The sequence below is a fragment of the Varanus komodoensis genome, unplaced genomic scaffold (genome assembly GCF_004798865.1).
Source record: "Varanus komodoensis strain SLA01 unplaced genomic scaffold, ASM479886v1 scaffold1, whole genome shotgun sequence".
In the NCBI taxonomy this organism is placed as follows: Eukaryota; Metazoa; Chordata; class Lepidosauria; order Squamata; family Varanidae; genus Varanus; species Varanus komodoensis.
The window spans coordinates 36475681-36497045 of NW_025335268.1; the positions used below are offsets into that span (position 1 = coordinate 36475681).

General features: G+C 41.3%; 1 protein-coding gene across 1 annotated transcript in view; it reads left to right on the plus strand.

The window, feature by feature from the left end:
- NOX3 (NADPH oxidase 3) overlaps nt 1-21365 on the plus strand; it is a 31864-nt gene extending 10499 nt beyond the window's left edge. The window contains exons 5-13 of the mRNA XM_044446123.1: nt 1438-1583; nt 3816-3997; nt 4533-4662; nt 9907-9999; nt 12347-12600; nt 15197-15359; nt 16228-16374; nt 18773-18897; nt 21239-21365. Coding sequence (XP_044302058.1) covers nt 1438-1583; nt 3816-3997; nt 4533-4662; nt 9907-9999; nt 12347-12600; nt 15197-15359; nt 16228-16374; nt 18773-18897; nt 21239-21365 — 1367 coding nt within the window. The remainder of the gene's footprint in view (nt 1-1437; nt 1584-3815; nt 3998-4532; nt 4663-9906; nt 10000-12346; nt 12601-15196; nt 15360-16227; nt 16375-18772; nt 18898-21238) is intronic.

The following is a 21365-nucleotide window of genomic DNA, read 5'->3' on the forward strand; positions in this document are numbered from 1 at the left end:
CACAGATGGTCCAGGAATCTGGAACAATGCCTTAGACAAAAATCAAATTGTCAGTTATAAGTCAATTCTTGAAATATAATACAAACTAATGTAACATCATGTAATGCCATACAGTTTGACAAATGATTGATTGTAAAAATGAGAAGACAAGTGGTTAATTAGAAGCTGACTAACCGCAGTGCAACTATTATCCCAGACAGGCATGCAGAAAGAGAAGTGCTCTTTATTCTTGAATAAGTGCACACACGGGTTCAGTAAGAGCTGCACCTGCTTCACTGAGAACAAACAGATTAACTGAATACGCAAAGAACCAACTCCTGTTTAGGTCTTTCTTTGCTTATTGAGCAGATGGGCAATGACACACAATTGCTGTTCATTTAGTAATCTGCCAATAAAGAATCAAGACTGAGCTAGGGAAGAAATTGTAGGCTAGACAACAAAGCAACAAACGCGTATAAACTACTCACATGCAGTCCCGAAGTTTCTTTAACATTCTTTAGCTCAGTGGTTCCAAATGAGTGATGGCCACATTCTGAATGTAAGGGATACTGCATGCAGTACTGCTGGCAGAAGAAAGGGGGGTAGTCTGATTCTTGTCAGTAAGACGTACTGAACTCCACTCTTTTTTTTTAAAGAATTTTAACCATTTTGAACTACCTGCTAGGTAGGATTCAGTTCATGCAGAGCCCCCATCACCTCATGCTCATCATAAGGCTATGTGCACATCCTTCTCCATTCCATCCAAGTGAAGAGGGAAGTGGCTCCTGGTTTTTGAACTGATGGGAAGGATGCCATGTCTCCCACATGAACTTGCAGCTGGACATGTCACAGGGTTCACTGCAGAAGAGGAGGGAAAGAGACTCCAAAAGACTGAACCATTCCCAAAGTAAGCCTTCCTCCATCTAGTGCCTAGTTGTGCTTTACTACAAGTTACATCTTCCCAAGCCGGGGTTTGAATGTTAAAGATCACTATTGAACTTACACAGAATCAGAATACAATGTAAACACATGCAGATTAAGGCATGATAATATATTGATCTTACATGGTTTGTACCGCAATATAAAATGACATATATTTATGCATATTTGGGTATGTGTGTGTTTGTTTACCTCAGAGTGCAGAAGACGTAATTAAAGTTTTACCACCTAGATAAAAATTGTATAATTACTAGCATTTATTTACCCAAAAATAGAGCACAGGTTTTAAACACACGAACACACTGAATGCAAAGGGTGAAACAAGCAATATTTGCTATCTTCTCAATCATTACCTGCCCATTTTTGCAAAAAAGAAGCAGCTAATCAAACTGAAACTGCCTGGCATTGTTTGGGCATGTAAATCTATTAGGAAGTCATTCATTTTAGAAATCTTGCATCAGTGAAAGGGATGCTGGTATGTGACAGTCTTCACTTTATACAGCATTTTCTTTTTTATAGCCATTCATATCATTGCACACCTTGTCAACATTGAACGCTATCACCTTAGCCAGTCTGAACAAGCAGGAGAGCTAAGCAAAAAATTGTCCAGTATTGGCAAAAGCCCTAATGAAACCTACTTGAATCCAATCAGGAATGAAGACACAGTGAGTTGGGTTTTCTTCTTCCTCCTCCTCCTCTTTGTTTCTCACTGGACCTTTTCCTCATTGTCAGACTTCTTTCTGCAATCCAGTGAGAAAGCTACATGATCCAATAATGTGTTCCAATTCCTGCCCCTCCCATGCACAAATATAGCCAGTCTCATGTGTTAACCAAGTACCTTTGAAACAAACACAAAAGGTTTGGTGGTATGCCTGAGTTCTTGTGCTCTCACACATACTGAGGCAAGTAGCTGCACAGCTCTCTGCAACATTGTCTGGGTCTGTATTTTCATGTTAGGTTCTGTAACAATCGCAAGACAGAGAATCAGGGGGAAGGAAGGCAGCTGCATACTCTGTGTGGACCTTCCAGATCCTGGAGAAAACATTTCCCTTCAGAACAAGAAAAGTGTCCAGGAGAGGACTTGGGAATGAGTTAAGCCAGCATCAGGAAACTGGTGGGCTTCCAGATGTTGTTGGACTCCAGTTCCCAGAATCACAAGCAAGCATAGCCAGTGGGCTGAGATGATGGCACTTATAGTTCAGCAGCATCCGGTGGCCCATGGGCTTCCACCAGTTGGTTAAGCTGAGATCCTGTGCAGGAAGACCAGTTGAATTCAGTGGGATTTACCCATGAGGATTGCCTGCAGAGGAAGATGGATGCTAGAAAGGTAAGATCAAGGCATCCTAAGGCAGGAGTACAAATGTGGTACCCACAGGCACTACTGTGCCCATGGACACCTTTCTTGGTATCCACCAAGGTGCCCTAACCTTCCCATGCATTTAAAAAAATGAATTTTCTTGCTGGCCACTAAGATTGCCATGAAATAGGTTTATGCTGGTGCCGAAGGAACAGTTTAATATGCCACACTAAGAAGAGCTGAGACCATACTTCTGCCTTGTATTCAGTCTATTACCAGGTTACTTGTCTGCCACCACAGCTATTTTACGGTAGTACCCAGGTCAGTTCCTCAAATGGCCCATATGGCCAGAGCCTTCAGACTTCAGTTGCGGAACAGATTCATTCATTCATTCATTCAAGGCATTTCTATCCCATCCTATACAAGAGTCTCAGGTTCAGAATACGGAGTGCCTGTTGGAACAGAACCCATGTTTCAGAATGTGATTGAAGGCCACAGAGACAGGCCAGTCCCAGCCCAACTACTTTACATCCATCTTCAAACCACACATCTTAGGTCTACGTGCAAAATATTATAAACTAAGTGATAGCATGTATCTATTGCCACATGCAAAGAAAAGCAGATAAATTCTAGAACATTGTGACAGGACCTACAGCACATATTTTTCACAAGAGCTCTCATCCCAAGTGTGATCATTTTGTCATGCTTCAAAAGAAATAATGAACATCTGTTGAAATTCAATTAGCAGCAGCAATATCTAGCTGACCTGCAGATAAGTCATACTAAAAAGTGGCAAAGAAGAATGATCACCTTGGAATTCTTACCGTGTCAGGTCAGTAAATCCCATAAATGGGGTATTATTTGTGTAGGTTTGTCTTTAGCTCAGTATCTGAACGTGAAGTAAGCTCTCTCACTCCTGCCTTCAAGAGCAGTTACTGTGTGCTTTCTGGGGGGCTCTTTAGGTTTCAGTCTTTTATTTGCTTGCAGTCCAAAAGCCCCCTGAATACAATGCAACTTACTTTTGAACAGACAGCAATAGGATTTGCACTGTAAATCATCATTTAAATTACTCAGCTGCATAATTCTGTTTTTAGTACTATGAAGACAGATTTCTTCTTAAAGAGTTGAATGTTATTTGTTTTCAGCACAGCCAAAACAACTTACTGGAAGCTCTACACATGCTCAAAAGCATAGCTCAGAGTATAACTCAAAGAAGAGCACATGTTTATGCTGATAAAAGAAGAAAGTAGCATGTTGCTCATTAGTCCACACTACTGTTTCACAGCTAGGATATTCCATGCTATTTCCATTGTTACCTTTCTGCCTCATTAAATCTTGCTCTAATAGTTTCCTTCCTTCAGAGATACCCCATAGCAGCAAAATAGGTATTGCTGAGATGATTTGATTCCAACCAATACAGAAGCAAATTAATTGCAGCTAATATTCATTACAGAACTTCCCAGTACAGACTTAGGTGGAAAATAGAAATCAATGTCTATGCCTGGTGTTGTTCTTAAAAAAGTGTTCATACTGTTATTCTTGCACTGAAGCTGTGGCACTGATTTTGGTGCCCATAAACTGCTTTCCTCTTCTTTTTCAGAACACAGTGACTGAAATACTAACAACCATTGCTGGAACAACTGGTCTCCTGATCACGGTGTCCTTCATCCTGATCATGACTTCATCTACAGAAATCATCACAAGATCCTTTTATGAGGTGTTCTGGTACACCCACCATCTCTTCGTTGTTTTCTTCATTGGTTTGGTTGTCCATGGCACAGGGTGGGTGTGTATTCATGTCATGCAGCTTAATTCTATTGCCTTCACCCATATTGTGACTCAAGATGGAGGGTGGATGGTTTCCAAGGGAGGCACAGAAACAGCCTCAGAGTGAGCTAAGTTGATTGCCACCACCAGCACCACCAGCACCATCATCATCCCTGGAACTGGCTCATTGATTTTTCCCAGGCCGCCATCATTGTTTTACTTGTAGGAAAAATATGTTCATATTGAGCTGAGCCAAATTTTCATGAGGTTTTAAAAGCATTGGGATCACAAGGCCCAAAGCGCATTCCATGCACACAGGGGCCAAAGAGCTGCTCCTGGAAAACCCACAAGCAGGACAACCTGGTGGGATTGCCCAGCAACCTGTACACACAGGTGTAGTTCCTTTGCTTCTGGAATTAGGATTAGCTGTCAGTGATAGCCTTCTCACCCTGGATCAAAGAGGGTTCTGGGGGAAACCAAAGTGAATATGAAATGAAACAGGCTGTTCAGTGAGAGTGCTACATTTGTTTTCTTTGTTTTCCTGTTACAGGCAGCTCATCCGTGGTCAGACTACTCTGAGTCTATTGCTGCATAATGTCACTTACTGCAAAGATCACTATTTGGAGTGGGAAATATCAGCTCAGTGTCCTCTGCCACAGTTTTCTGGAAAGGCTCCTGTGGTAAGAATGAGCCTTGTATCCTGAGTATTTGTTTGGAAAGTTGTGAGAAAATAACAGTGCTCATACAAAATGGACTTAAGGTAGCAGCTGTGTGAAAATGCCAACAATCTGTGAATTCTGACCAACCGATTGATTATATTTCTATATCACCCAATAGTCAAAGCTCTCTGGAGAGTTCCCAGAGCAAGAATTTAAACCACAAAATACCACAACTTTCCTAAAACACAGCAATGTCTTTTTTTTTTTTAAAGGAAAAGACTAAGCAGCCCAGGATGCTAACAAAAAAAAAAAGTTCTGAATATGGCACTGGAGTGATGTAAAAGCGCCTCTCTGGGGAACTCATTCAGCAATTGGGATACCACCACTGAAAATGCCCTTTCCTTAGTAGCCACCTGCCTGCTCTCATTTGAGTGGCATATATAGAAAAGGTCTTCTATTTAGAATTTAAATTCCTATTTAGGGTTCTAAAAGTTAATATCAGTTTTAACTGGGTCCAGAAATGAGCTGGAAGCCAGACCAGAGCACAAAGCTCTTGTGTAATATGACCATATTTTCCTGTCTGCATTAATAATCCTATTACTTTATAATGGATAAGCCAAAATAGGACATCTATTACCCTATTCTAAATACGGTAATAGAGTTTCCAGACAGCCAAATATATAATGCATTGCAGAAATTCAGAAGATAGGTTACCAGGGAATGAATTTGCCAACAGTGCCTTCCAAACTGTTGGAAAATTTCATTATAGGGCATGTTGTGTCTATAACTCATTGATTACAATATGGTTGACTGACTGACCACATGGTGCAAAGAGCAATATTTAATGCAGGGGCTTTAAAAAAGAAAAAGTAAAAGAAAAAACTCAAGTAAAAGGTCTAACAGATTGGAAAGCTCATTTGGATTTTAAACAAAATTGCAGATCCACAGGGGATAATTAAGTAATCATTATGTACAATATGTCAAATGCATGAGTGACAACAATGTATTTTTAACATTTAAAACCAAATATTTATAGGCTGTAGATAAGAGATAGGAAAGAGGGCAGCAGGCATCTGGATTTTATCTGTATTATGTTTTATTTTATTTATGGAAGCCGTCCCGAGGCTATGTGATGGGACGGCATACAAATGCTCTAAATTAATTAATTAATTAATTAATTAAAAGAACCAAAACCTTTGAGGGCAAAAATTAGTCAATATCTAGCAAGGTTTGTAATGGCTGACCTAGATTAATGTTCACATAAAACTAGAGTTTGTCACAACCCTGTCAGCATATTAAGAAGTCAAAGAGTGTATCTCCACAGCCTTCACTAAGTTACTACGTCTCCCTACGAAAATCAATACCATGAATACAGACAACAGATTTCTTCCAGCACAATGCACTGAAATGCCTGGGCATCACATCAGCTGGTCAACACTTTTCTGCTCACACGGAGGAATGTACTGAAGATATTATTCTATCTAGAGAGTTTGTACATAGCCAAGATGGATTTCCTGAAAAAAAATTAATAGAATTTTAACTGGTGGCTGGTCACCCTTTGCCACAATGGTGAAAATTTAAATTTAAATAGTTAAGGAACTTATAAATGCATTTAATATATATACATTGGGCCTCTGGTCTCTCTTCTGAAGTTCTGCCTTCTCCTCTGCCTGACTGCTTGCTCTCTCCTGCTGAGGTATCCACTGTGACTTTTGGCACCTATTTCATTGCTTTCCCTTTTCTCCTCAAAACTATTCCTGAAGCACAGTTTCTGTCCATTTGAGCTTCTTTTCTGAAGCCTCCTGAGCTGCCTGAAGTCTCTGGAAGGATCTTAAGTCCAAGGCATTTCTGGAGGTTCCCCACTGAGTGTCTTGAGACTGGTGCTATGTTGTCTTTGAGTTAAAAGGTAGCTGAGGGCATTTCTGTATATACAACCTGTAGGAAAGAGAGGGGAGGGCACTGAGTGAAAGAGGGCACAGTGTCAAGTAGACCAGAAAACTTACAAGGGGCAGCTCCATCCACAGAGGCACTGTGGGTGACCAGATCCACATCTAAAATAACTGAGTACTGGGGACATGACATTGAGCTCGTCGGTTTTATGAACTGTTGTAAACCACCTAGGAAGCTTCAGCTTTTGGCCAGTATAAATTGAAATAAATCATAAGCATCATCTTACGATTAAATCAGGAAGACATCCACACAAGGAGGGGTAAAGTAAGGGTGACTTCAGTTACACCCACAGCAATTAATGATCTAAATGCCTGTGGCCTGGAATAGTTGTGTATGGAACTGAGCAGAGGTGCAACTTTAGACTCAACCCTAAGACATCCCAAGTGGTTTGAGGTACAACCGTGGTTAAGCAAAAGGGAAACAGCACTTTCCAAGATGAACGCACAGGAGAGCCACTGGCAGTCAGTGTTGACTGTACTGAGCTAGATGGACCAATGGGCTTTCTCAGTATAAAGCAACTTCCTATGGCCAATCTGCAAGCAAACATGGCTTGTCAACCCTCCCAACAACCTTCCCTTGCTAGGTTCATATCCTGCCACACCCTGAATATTCAAATGGCAGTGCCCACCCCAACAGGATGTCCCACTGAGAAATTCACCCACAGGGGCTCCTCCTCATGTGTGAGCCACATCTATATTTCCAAGATGGGTATCTGTGATAAAAATCACCCTGTTGGTTACGTTTCAACTGACCCCTCCCCAAGTGGTCTGTGTGGGCTTATCTCCTGGATAATTATATTAATTTCTCAGAGCTGATTGGCCTAAATGGTCAACACTGGTGGGCTCATGAGACAGTGCAAATAAAACAGGGCTGCTACTTAAATGCTGTTCAAAGTAGAAATACCTGTTCTGAGGACAGTAAAACCGTTAAGTCCAAAGGAGAGTCACCTTGGTTTACAATTGCTTAATGCTACTGGAATGAAATGAAAATCCAGTAAGTTAAACCTAGAATGACATAAAGCATCTCTTCACAGATTTCATTGTTTTGCATTGTTGTTTTTCCACTGAGTGTCTGAACAATATATGTGCACTATATGAAAGTGTGTACACTATGAAAGATCCACGCTTTGTGGATTTGACCAGCTTTCCCTCTTAATAAGGCTCTTCTGCATTAGGACAGTAAGCCTACATCACAATCCCAGACATCAGCCTACCCAAACCCACTGAATGTCAACATTAATGAATTTGTCACCTTGGCAAAAGGCAAGTGTCCTGAATATAAGGAATGAAGCTTTGGTCACAGGACAGGGCCGTCAAAGACTATTCATTTCCAACAAAAAGACACTTTAAAGATAATGCTTTGTACAGCTGCTTGCTAAAGGATCAAAGGGGTGTATTTGAAAGCCTTGGCTGAATTCTCAGGGAGGATATCAAATACTTTCAAAATTCCTCACCAGGGTTTTTATGTCTGTGCAATACAAACTGAAAGAAGAAAGTCTCTTCTTTCTTTTGCTTTTGCTTGCTTTCTTTTGCTTGCCTTTCCTTTTTCTTTAGCAAGTAATTAGGCCAAATGATTTACTTTTCAGCAGTGACATTTTACAACAAGCACCACTGCCATTTCTTAAGCCAAAGTGAAGTTTTTGACGTGAGATATTTCTGTTTGGATGAGTTAAAGCCCAATCAACAACCCTGCTATGGTGAAGAATGTAGATTCAACAGAGCATGTAGCCCTGGGGACTAGAAAGCTGGTATCCAGGGACTTCTTCCTGATGCTAACGAGGTCTGCCTCATCCCAGTAGAAACCAGTATGCCAGCAACAGGAGTGACCAGAACCAAAAGTGTGTGGAGTTATGTGACTCCTATATTTGTTCATTCTGCCATGGGGAGGGAAAAAAGACATTTGCATCCAGGCATTCTCTTTCCTCAACTTGTACAAAGATCTCTCCATCAACTTTGTAGTTAAGGAACAGAGCTGAACAGAGTAACGAATGCTGTGAAGGTCTAGGAACAGAAGTACAAGGGTCAACTGAGCCATCCAACTTTTCATGTAGCAGGAAACTACTAGTGGACCTGAGCAATTACATGGCTGGATTAGGTTGAATCAGTATGTTAGCCTATTCAGATATCTGATTTGGGTTGCCTACAAATCTTAAGAGACATATACAGTCATTGTTTTTCAGCAGTTACGGAGAAACAAATGTTTTAATTGTCTAAGACAATTGGAATTTTTTTCAGCGTCCCTTTATCAACAGAAAAGCATCTCTCTTAGCCCCTTACTTGTTTATTTATTTATTATATTTGCAAACCACCTTTTTTCTGCAAGGGACCTAAGGTGACTGATATAGCTCTCTTTTGCCTCTCCATTTTATTATTTTTTAGTATTATTACATTGCATTTTATGCCTCCTTTTTTCCTCTTTCAAGGACCCAAGGCAGCTTACATAATATTCTTTACACCCCATTTTTATCCTTACAAGCAGCCTTGTGAGGTAGGTTAAGTTGAGAATCAGTTACCAGTTCAAAGTCACTCATGGCCAAGTGGGAATTAGAGCCCATCTCTGGTGAATCCCAATCCCACAATGTAACCACTACACCACGCTGCCTGTACAAGAGAGGTTTACAAAGTGCAAGGTGTTCTATATGAAAGCTAAAGGATTGTATGTGGTACAGTAAAATATGGAGGATAAAATGGCGTTCCTTACAAAAAGAAAAAGGGCAGGATGCAGGATAAATACAGAAAGGAATGGAAACTTCTGTTTCCATCCAAGAGGAAGGGAGTTTAACAACATTCCCAATCTTAACTAAGCCATCTTTCTTAGTATCTCATCTTAGGGCTTCTCTGCATGAAGCATTTATTGTGCTCTGTTCACAACTGTTGCAGGGCCATTTTGCAAAGCTGATGTTCACTAGATCCCCCCACAGGTTTTACATCTTTGTTGACAGATATTTGGAAAATCTGGCATTAAATTTTAAATTGCGATGAACTGAAACAAAAGACTTGTGAGAAGTCACAAATCCACCAGAACAGAGCTATATTGCAGCACCATGTTGTGGTTGGTTAATAGAACGTACAGAAAAACAGGACTACAAAGCCTAGGGAAGAAATCTTGCGTAGGGGGCGCATTTTTCCTCTGGTGATGAAAAAGGAAGAAGACATCTCAGCAAAGCAGTGGGGTAAACCACTCATGCAGAGAAACCTTTACTATCCACCTAGTAAATATGAGGAGGAGATAGACTGGAATAACACTGCACATGCTGAAAAATAAAAGTTGTATGTGTTTACTTTTAAAAAATCTCTTTATATAATTCACTAACAGGCTTGGAAGTGGGTCTTAGGCCCTGGGATATTGTACATTGGTGAAAGAATAATAAGGTTCTGGAGGTTTCAACAAGAGGTTGTCATTCTAAAGGTAAGTGTACACATTGTTATCTGTATTAAATCAAAATCCAAGGTTATTTGGCTTCATCGGTAGAAAATTCTATGACCTTTTTTGTTAATGTAATTCATATTCTGTTCATAGGTTTATTACCATATTCATGAGTATTTCAATAACGCCTTGATTTCCTGGAAAAAATAAAATCAGTTTTCCTGCTACACCAAGTCCAAAATTGAACTACAGTGGATGCAACATCATCACCTGAAAAATACACAGGGCTTTGCGAATAGTAAGGAGTTATGAACCCCGGAGCAAATTGTAGCTAGATATTTACATGTTTAATGTCAAGTGGATCACATGATTCTGGGCTGAGCAACTGAATGGTTTCCCTAATTGGCTGGAGCAGCAGTTGATAGAACAAGGATCATTTTGGAGTGGCTAGTCCTTTTTCTCCCTTGCTCCTGTTGGTGGAATTACCTGAGAAAAGGGGGCAAAGAAGTTCACAAGACCACATAATGTGACTTCCGGATGAATCCTTCTCTTCATATAATCAGGTCTACAAATCAGTAGCATCATTTTAGCCACTGAGGAGCAGATATCAGTTAAATGATGGCCAAGGTAGGACTTGAGCAGTGGCAGCTGGTAAACAATTTGCTTTGTGCACTCACTGGCAGCCACTCCATCACTGTAGAGTAGGGAGGGGTATCTCACTCTTATCTTTTACCCCTGGGTGAAGGGAGTGGAGATGGAGGATGCAAATGCATGGTTGCTGAGTAGATAGCTGCCCCATCTTGAGCACAGACCATTGATGTCAGCTGCTGGTGATAATCTATTTAGTGACTCTGACCTAGCAAACTGCTGGCTGTGGCAACTTCCACCATGATTGGTTCCCAAAGCCCAAGGGTAAGCACAAGACTTCTTCTCTTCCAATTAACACCATGGAGCAGACACCAGCAGTTTCATTGGCCATTCCTGAATTTGGACCCTTTTGATCACACTATGGCCTGGCTTGCTCATAACAACAGCCCAGAGTCTGGGATATGTATGGGTTTTGTATAGCTGTTAAATCATGGGTGGCATTATGTGCAAACCCTGTACTATGGTTTTACTATGGGTTATTAACCACGAACAATCCAGCGTTAACAGCCAGCAACAAACCATGGGATCTTTCTCCTGAGTTGTGCATGACCAAACAGTCCATAGTTAAACTATAGTGCAGAGTTTGTGTATTAGCACTATTCAACAGCAACCCTTGCTTCATCAGGATCCCATACTTTGGTTGTCATTACATAAGTACCAGATTTCTGTTACATGTGGTTAATTGGTTCCCAAATTGTAGATATGGCATAAGTGCAAAGCAAGTCATGCTGATGAGTTCTATGAATAATCTCTTATGAACTTTAAGAATGTAAGAAGATCCCTGGTGGATCAGACCAAAGGCCCATGTAGTCCAGATTCTGTTCCCACCATGGTGAACCAGATGCTTCAGTGGGAAGACAACAGTAGGACCTGAGCATAACAGCACCCTGCAACTCATGCTCTGCAGGAGCTGGTCTACAACGGCACCCTGCCTCCAACATGGGAGGTAGGATATTGCCACCATGACTGGTAGGTGGTCAACCTCAACAAGCCCACATAGCACGATGGATTTCTGTATGGCGGCAAGCCTCATTGGCTTATTGTTAAGCATAGGACTGTAGCCAAGAAGCACTGCTTATTAGGAGCTGGGAGTCTCAATATTGGGAGAAGCAAGGAGGGAAAAGGAGAACGGGAGATCCCTGCAGCTGAACTGGCATTAAACTTGGACTGTTCCTTTAGAAGAACATCACTGTACTTGCTTTTGTATATATTTAGGGAATTTATCAGCCTCTCTTTAGGGCTAAACTTTTACAAGGAGGCTTCCAACACATGCATTTATAATACAGAAGTAAGTAGAACATTTTTAAACTATAAAACACTATAATAATAACAAATGAGAACTAGCAATGCCATAAAAATGAATAGCTTAAGGTAAAATTTATAATTCCAAGCTAAACCATACAACCCTCTTAGCCAAAAAAAAAAAAAAATCCTTATCTAAGAGAAAGCCACAAAATGGGTTGTAGGATGCTTGCATGTGTTTTAATATGCAGTTTCCCTGGCATATTCACAGAATTTTGTATGGGATCTGGATGACTTTGACTTTCATTTGCAACCTTCTCATGTTTTCCTATTGCTTCTTCCCTCCATAAAGGAGGAATAGAGAGAACTGAAGAATGCCTTTGAGGGGCCAGGGGCAGTCTCATTGGAAGCTCCCCTAGCCTGCACAGGCACCTGGTTTTGCATTCCCCGTCAAACAGAACCAGTATAGTAGGCTGGCTGTCTTTCTGCTCTGGCTTAGGTGGTGTCTCATTCCTCTGGAGTGCTGGAGTTTCATCTGAAGAAACGTGGCTTTAAGATGAAGCCTGGTCAGTATATTTTTCTTCAGTGCCCTGCTGTGTCGCAGCTGGAGTGGCACCCGTTCACTCTCACGTCCGCCCCTGAAGATGACTTTTTCAGTGTCCACATAAGGTCTGTTGGGGACTGGACAGAAGCCCTTTTCAGTGCCTTTGGATCGGAGGGAAAAGCCTTTAAGGAGCCCTGGAAGCTGCCGAGGTTTGATAACTAATTGCAGTGTTTCAAACTTGTCATTTTATTTTTGATTAATTCAAGATTTGTGATGCTTTTTTGCATATCAAAAGAGGATATAAATTATAATTATGGATGTAGTAAAATACACAGTCTTACTGGCAGGAAAAGGCATATCTTATCTTAATGTTTTCCTTCAGAAAGATGACTTAGATTATATTATTTAGAAAAGATTTTAAATATAATTTGACGTGGATATGATCCAGCCAAAACAAAGCGTGCCGAAGTCCTAGGGCTGAAAGAAGGAGTTAAACATCTGTTTACAGCTGCCACCAGTGTTCTAGTGGGGCCAGGTCTCACTTTTTGATTAGCAGGACTATTGATGTCATCTGCCACCCCCCTCAGGCTTTCCTGTTCCCTCTGAGCTTACCTGGGGAAGTGCATTGTCCCAGCAACAATGTTTTTACTCTGAGCTATCCCTGGTATAATGCTAAGTGCCCTTGGGCAGCTCGGTCTTAAATGGGCAATCAGGACTCATTGACTTCACAGCTGCTCCTGGTGGAGAAGAAAAGTGCTAGAAGTGGTTTGCTGATATGGAGTATGCTTTTAAATTTAATTTCCTTGAGGGCATGGCTATGGAGACTACTTGAGTCAGGTAATCAATATTACAACATGTTGATGCCTGAGTCAGGGGTTATCAAAATGGTCCCCTCTCATTTCAATGTGCAGAAGTCAACTGAATTGGCAGTCAAATCTTATTTCAACAGTGGAAACAGGACAGGTCAGCGCCACATCTCAGTGCAGCAGACAATGTAACACTGAGAGCTCTGTTGGTTCCCTGCTACCCAATTGCTATAAAACAGTGCCCACATGTTAACAGAACACTGGGTGCAGGATGCTGTCCTTGCATTGATTGCATCCCAGTTTTTACGCATCTCTCCATGATGTCCAAGACACTCAATTTGCTAGCCAACACGAAATCCCTGACAGCTATTCCTATATCTCCAACTTCACAGAAATGAGCATATCTTTAGTGCAGGCCAGGGGTGGAGACCAGTGGTAGAAAATGTGCTTGACATGCAGAGGACCCTGGTCCAGGCTGCAGCTTCTCCTGTTACAAGTCTCAGGTGGTACAAAGAAACCCTGCCTGAACCCAGCAAAGCCACAGCTAGCCAGAGTAGCCCCTGCTGGTTGAGGTGGGCAAATAGGCTGAGTTGGTATGAGGCATCTTCCTTTGGACAATTAGCCATCCCTTCTTTTCTGGATTTCTCCAAAATATCATTAAACTGTATTCAATCCAAATCCTGCAGTTTAAATCCTGTTACTTTGTATTGGTAAATCACATGTAATCCCACAAATTTGGGATTGCCCTAGAGAAATATCCTACCTGAACTGCGCACGAGTCACTTGCAGGGCCATCCCCACCATTACAGTGAGGCGGCCACTTCGGGCACAGATACTTAGAAGACAGGGAGTGGAGGACCAAGCAACAGGGGCCACGTGGCTTACCCTGCACCCTCCCCGCTAGCCAACTGTCTGCAGTTGCAGAGGAAGATTTCTGTCCCATCAGCAGTGCTGAAATCCAGCCGGCTTTTATGGGAGCAAAGGCAACATCTTATCCTTCACTGCTGGCAGCAAAATGTTTTTTGCTGGTCCTGGCTGCAGGTGGTAGACAGCACCCATGATCCACAGCTCTCATCAGCCCCAGTCATCATGACCAAGAGTGAGGGGTTGTCTGGAGGCCACTGGGTTTGCCTGTCCCCGGCTAGATGGAGGTAAAGCTCCAGATGAAGAGGTGGATGGATCCTTGTTCTCATAAGTAAGGAATAATCTAGTCAGTCCAATTGTAATGTTTATGGCATTGTGTGTCTATATTCATATCCTTTGTGAGAACAGAAGCCTCCTTCTCTATATGAATATTCCTTCCTTGGTTGGATCTAATTTGTTTTATCTCCAAATCTCCTTTTACCTCAGGCATATTAATATATTTATTAAATTAGATGCTAATGTTTCCAATTCCATTCTATTCTATCTTTCTGTCCTCCCCCACATAGCAAGAAGTTTTCAGACCGATTAAGAACATGCCCAAATTAAATCAGTTTCTCTGTACTTTGATTTTTGCACATGATAGAGGAAAAGACTTTATTTAAAGGATGCCTTTTTTTTACTAAATCATAATTAAATATGCAAATGCTCCCATTAAAATTGACCATGCAATTAAGTGACTAATCAGATTTTCCAAATCTTTAAAATTGTGATTGCATGCTTAAATGGTCCCTTATTCATATGGCCTTCCTGCTCTCTTGTGCTGGTCTGAATAAACTGTAAATGTTATTTTGAGTGTGTGTGTTGATATTAAATCTCTGCTCAGCTGTGCCCCTTTGTAAGGAAGGCAATGGAATCATCAATTTTTAGAACAAAAAAATGACCCACTAGGTGTTATATTTTAACTTATTACTTTAAAAATTGATAGTCCACAAAAAATCCAGATATTAAAACAATGATTTCATGAATACCAGAAAAAGAAACTCACAAAACTTTATTATTTATCAAAATTATTATTTATTAAAAATAGAACACAGACAATTATGGGTTTATAACATCAGATTGAATGTCATTTCAGACTAGCAGTGGATGGACCCTTTGGAGCTGCAGTCACAGATGTCTTTTGGTATCAAATTAGTGTGTGCATCGCAGCAGGAATAGGAGTCACTCCTTTTGCATCCATTCTGAAATCTATTTGGTATAAATGCTGCCATCGAAATGCAGAACTGAAACTAGAAAAGGTAGATCCATAAGTTGTGTTAAAGGGGGCCCACTGGAGTGGGAACCCCAGATCTTTTCTTTAGAACCCCACATGTCTGGGAGGTCACCTGCCCCACCAATTTTCTGTCTACCTGTTGGAATAAAGGTACAGTGGCCCTGATGATCCCTGGCTTTTTGTCCACATGTGCTCCTCAACAATTGAATCTTTCTGCCTATTTTTTATTTTTCCTTTTGGAAATCTCTCCCCTCCCTTGCCCGTAAATGCATTTTTACAAATGACGATGTCCTTAGGAGACAGACTCTTTTAAGGGCATACACACTTTTTGCACATATAATTTAACATATGCAAAGTTGTGCTTGCGCTGCCCTGCTCCCCCAGTGGCCCAGAGTCTCAGATCCTGTAGGTACCTAGCCCTCCCCTGCTAAGGGCTATTTCAGCCTGGGTTTATTTGCTAGGTATTGCATCAAATGCCCAGCCCACACAGAGTGTTGTGGCTTACTGGATATTTCAGCCAGGTCTCTCTTGGTCACTGCATTGGAAGCTGTTGGGATCAAGCAGGGTGGAGTGTCTGCATCTTATATTATTCATTTATTTATTTCATTTCTATGGCCAAAAGCTTTCTTAGCTTCTCAGGAGTAGTCATGGTGATTTCTTTTTTAAAAATCAGTTGAAATCATATATGAATGAGTACAGAACTATTTTTTTTAAAAAAACAAGCAAACTCTATGTTGTCAATGCTGGATATAAAATCAAGTATAAATTTACACCTGAGCACAGTGGCTGGCTATAAGATTAGTCACTTATCTTCAAATAAATAATTTAAGAGCCATATAGGACGCCCGACGAAAGCTTGCACTTTGTTGAATTGTTTTAGTTTCCCTTGACAGGTTTATTTCTATTGGATTTGCCGAGATCCATCTGCCTTTGAGTGGTTTGCTGATCTCCTGTGCTTGCTGGAAGCGCAAATGGCTAAGAAAGGGAAAGCCCATTTTCTAAGCTATCACATATTTCTTACCAGCTGGGATGAAAGTCAGGTACAAATGAAATCTTATGGGGCTCAGTTACTGAATCTTACTTTTCCAGGACTGCAGTCTAAGGAACAGTAATCAAATGAATGCTTAATCGCATAAAGCATCGCTTCCTTAAAGTGAAATGTTGTTACATTTGTCTTTGGAAAGTATCCATTCCAAGTGGATGGCTGCTGAATCCCTTGGCACCAAGGTCCTCAGTAGCTGCACGAGCACCCAGACCTGAACCCGCTCCCCTGGCGTTTTTTGCTTCAGCTCATCTCCTTTGCTGCCTTCGCCTTGCTTCAGTTTATTGCCAGTAGCCCCAGCCCATTGCAATCACTTTCTGTATTACTGTGCTATCTTGGTCACTGCTGCAGCAAGCCCTGTGCACTAGCTAGGGGGACTGACTGACAAGAGCAGAAAAAGTTGGCCACTCCCATTGCAGGTAACAGGGAGACATTGGGAGCTGCCTCCAGAGTAACCTGAACACCAATGGAACCTGTTCTTTATTTGGCTAACGATCAGGGAGGGCACCAGCTTCTGCTTCCGCTTCTGCTTGGGCTGCTGAAGAAACACATGTGCATGCATAAGATTTAGATCAGCCGGGAAGGTTTTATTTGGGATGCCCTTGAGGAATGTGGGCTGCCACACAGGGCAGAGCCTTGAGCTTTTAGCACAGACATACAAGTGATCCATTCTCTGGTGTCCTGGTGATACTTTTATTGTATTTCACTGTGTATTTGTAATTTTAGACTTAGTATTTTCATGTGTTCTAGTCTATCTATATGGCCATGCTGGGCTTCTTGCAATATTAATAAATACACATTACAGGAATGCAATGAAAGATTAAGGTGTGGATGTACAGTTGGAGACAGGAAAAGTGAACGGGCCAACACTGCGGGGAAAGACAGAGAAAGGAAGGCGCAACCGATATTTGAGAAGGGATATTGGGCAGTGTCCTCCACCTTTTACAGCTGACTCCGAGTGGGTGCTGTAGATTAAATTTTATATTGTACCCTTGTTTTCCTCAATCTGAAAAAATGTGTTGGACTACATCTCCCATCACTCAGAGCCACTGGCCACATATGGAAGGAATCAGGCTAGGGAGGGCTGACCTGTGCGGTGGGCTGTCCATATGGTTCTCCTTGATCACGTGGGGAGTTGCCATGCTAGCTCCTCACTAGTCAGACCTCTCCTGGAATACTATGTCCAGTGCTGGGCACAAAGATTTAAGAAAGATGCAGGTAAATTAGAAAGGGTCCAGCGGAGGGCAACAAATATGACCCAGGGTTTGGAAACACTGCCCTATAAGGAGAGACTGGGAGAACTGGGTGTGTTCAGCCCTGAGAAGAGAAGACTGAGGGGGGACATGATATCCCTCTGAAAGTACCTCAAAGGCTGTCACAAAGAGGAAGGTCAAGATCTCTTCTTGCTGATACCAGAGTGCAGGACACGGAATAATCTAGTCAAATTGTGACAACCCAGATTCAGGCTGCACATCAGGAAAAGCTTCCTCACTGTCAGAGCAATACAACAGTGGAACCAGCTGCCTAGAGAGGTGGTGGGCTCTCCCACACTGGAGACATTCAAAAAGAAACTGGGCAGCCATCTGAGTGGGATGCTGTAATGTGGTGTCCTGCAACATCAGCGGGTTGAACTCAATGGCCTTCATGGCCCCACTCTACTATTCTGATTCTCTGATTCACTATGTTTTATTCTGGCCTGAGTGGGATCTCTATGGGATACTGCTTACATAAACTATGTCATTCCCAGGATGTGCAAAATTGTGACAACTGTGTCTCCCATATCTTAACAAATGTAGAGGCCTAAGGCTATGTAGATGATTCATTAGGATAACTTCATATCAAAATGTATGAAATCGGACTGTCAGAAGCTGACTTCCCTGCCCTCTCCTCCCTGGAAGTCCTTGACAGTCAGATGGAGGTGACCCTGCTTTCAGGATCGCCTGCTCCCCACTTCATGTCACTGCCCATACCATTTCACAAGGCCTTCCAGTCCTTTAAAGGAGACTTTTCAGAGGCCAAGGAAGCTGCCAGAGAGAGGAGTCATGGGAAAGCCTGCTTTTGCCAGCCCTGTGGAAGGCAAGTTGATTTGGATACAACCATTTGTGTGCTTCTGGTATCTATATTTATGTATCTGCATATTTTAAAGATGTATATACTGCCTTGTCTAGTAAGATAAGGTATGCATAATAATTTTAAACAGTAAAACTGTGTAACAATAAAAATGAGAACATTAAATATAGTTCAAACATTAAAACTGTGGATTTAAAGGGCTAAACTAAACATATTTAATCTTCTAATTTACATCTCAAAGCATTATAGCCTCTCCTTGTTGATTCTAATGGGATGCCTCAACATGATGATTCTGAAGTAATGACCTTTGGTTCACTACAATCTAGGCTGCTCACATTGCCCTACATCATGATGAAAAGGTGGATGTAATTACTGGCTTGAGACAGAAGACCTTCTATGGACGACCAAACTGGGACACTGAATTTAAACAAATAGCAGAAAATCATCCCAGGTAAGGCAAATTAGCTACTAACATCATTTTGATTAGTTTTTTCTAGTGTGCAAGGTACGGAAGGAAGTCTGTATCTCTTTAAAAGTGACCCTTTTAAAAATAATTTAAGTTGAATTCTTATGTGGAGAGCATCTTAATGTGTAATAAAGCTTTAAATGAAGAAATCTTGGATAGACAATGCCAATAGAATCTAATTTTTGGACCAGAAAATCTAATATTTAGAAGTATTTCAATATCTTGGCATTTGTCCAGCTATAATTGAAAGGCACAATCCAATTATTGTTGAGCACAAAGGACAAAGTAACATTAATTTCCCTTGAAAATGGTTATTAAAGAGATAAACAGTGAGGCCTTTTTCTTATGATGTCAAAGATGTGTTTGTTCCCTAGCATAATTGGCTGTGGATCTAAAGACAATGCTCTTATGTTATTAGTTCATCTCAGCTTGAAAGGTCTAAGTTGAAATCCAGAGTTTTCATAAGGAAAGGCTTAGAGAATCTTCTTTGTTCCCAGAAGCCCCTGAAACAATCATTGCAACTTATTTTGACTTCATTGACCAGAAGAAAGATAAAAATCTGTGTGATTTCTTAGCAGGGCCCCATATTTACTGACTCACTGGCAAAAAAATAAGTGGATGGAGAAGAGAACAGATATCTTTAAAAAAAAAAAAAGAAGAGGAGGAGGAAATGCAGTGCAATCTTAAGCATGTTTCCAGAGAAGAAGTTCCCCACTGAGTTCATTTCAAAATAAGTGTGCTCAGGAAGACAACCTCAGGAAAGGTTTATATCAGAGATGGGCAAAATCTAGTAAGCATTCATGAATGGGGCAGGCTGATAAAACTGTAGAAGCTTTATCCTCAAAACTCCATCCTTTTGCCATTCAGTGTCCTTCTAAGCATCCCCCAAATAATGGTCATGAGGCTAGCTGTACTTTTTGTCACACAACCCTTCCTTTTCTCAGGGGTAGGATAAAGTAGACATCATGTATTGTTATATGTTCTTAAGAATAAATACATCCCAGCATAGCTGGGGCATTATATGCATTAATGTATAGCCATCACAATCTCTGGAATCCCTCTGTGTGGGAAAGTTGTGATGGAAGGCTGCATCTATTTAATCCAGGGGTCTCAAACTCAGCTTACCTGGGGGCCGCTGGAAGTAGAGTCTGGGTGAGGCTGGGCCGCATCCAGTATTCCACCACCGCGGTGGTGGTGGGCCGCTCATCCCGCGTCGCTCCTGGAGGCCGGCCCGGGCGCCACCAGCGCTTTGAAAGCCGCAGGGCCCCTCCCCCGTGCCCTGCCCGTCGGCAATTGGCCTGCAGGCCGCGAGTTTGAGACCCCTGGTTTAATCTCTTCCACTGGAATGCCTTTGTCAATAGAAGGCTAAGTGGTGATTGTTTCTCCCCTCTGCATCCTCCTCTCTGCACATGCTCCCAAAATTCCATGTTTTGAGAAGCACATGGAAAAGAAAGTCCCGCTGCAGGAGCAAAAAGACTATAAAATGCCTATCTATGGCAACACATACAGAACAGAAAAAAAGAACAGAAGAAATGCATAAAATATTCCTATTATGAATTAAATAATGTCAGCAAGAGAATCAGCAGAAGTTTGAAACCATTTTCAGAATCTACCCCACAGCACCATTTTTATTAGAATAGATTGAAACAGGCAAGAAGCATAAAAATGGACAAAAATGGGGTGATATGTATCTTCCTTGGGAAGGAATTCTACAAAAATGGAGGCACCATGGAAAAGGCCCTGTCTTAAAACTCTAAAAGACCTGGATGCAGGTCTCTGAGCAGGGTCTCTAAGGCTGCTCTCAAGGCTCAGGTGATCAGCATCATAATATCTGTTCCATCACCTTGCAAAGATGAGATTCTCCTGGAGGACTCTGTCGGAAGAAGATTGTTAATCATTTTGTTTTGTTATTTATTATGTATTGTTTTGTTTTGTTCTTGCTGATGGGTGCAGGTCTCCACTGCTTGTTGGCTGTAGATGCAGTGTTGTCATGCTATTTTGCTTTATTTTTCTTTGTGGGGTGAAGGCTTATTCACTGTTAGCAGCTTTGATCTTTTGTATAGAAAACTAAAGGTAGAGGAATAAGGATGCTATTTTTAAAGAGAAAAAATAGCTAAATACAATAAAATTCCTGAAAAATCATCTGAACTATGCACCTAGAAACCTTACACAAAACCATCACTGACCACCCTGCATAGGTGCCCATAACTCCTGATTTTCTGAAAAAGAGGAATTTGGGTTACAGTGATCATGTTTGGGGTTTTCCTTTTAAAGAAATGCATTTAGAATCTTAAAAATTTAATTGTTCTCTTGATTTTCTTGACAGTGGCAGTATTGGTGTTTTCTTTTGTGGACCTAAAGCTCTTTCTCAGACCCTTCAAAAGATGTGCAGTTGGTATTCATCTGCTGATCCAAGAGGTGTTCAATTTTACTACAACAAAGAAAGTTTCTAG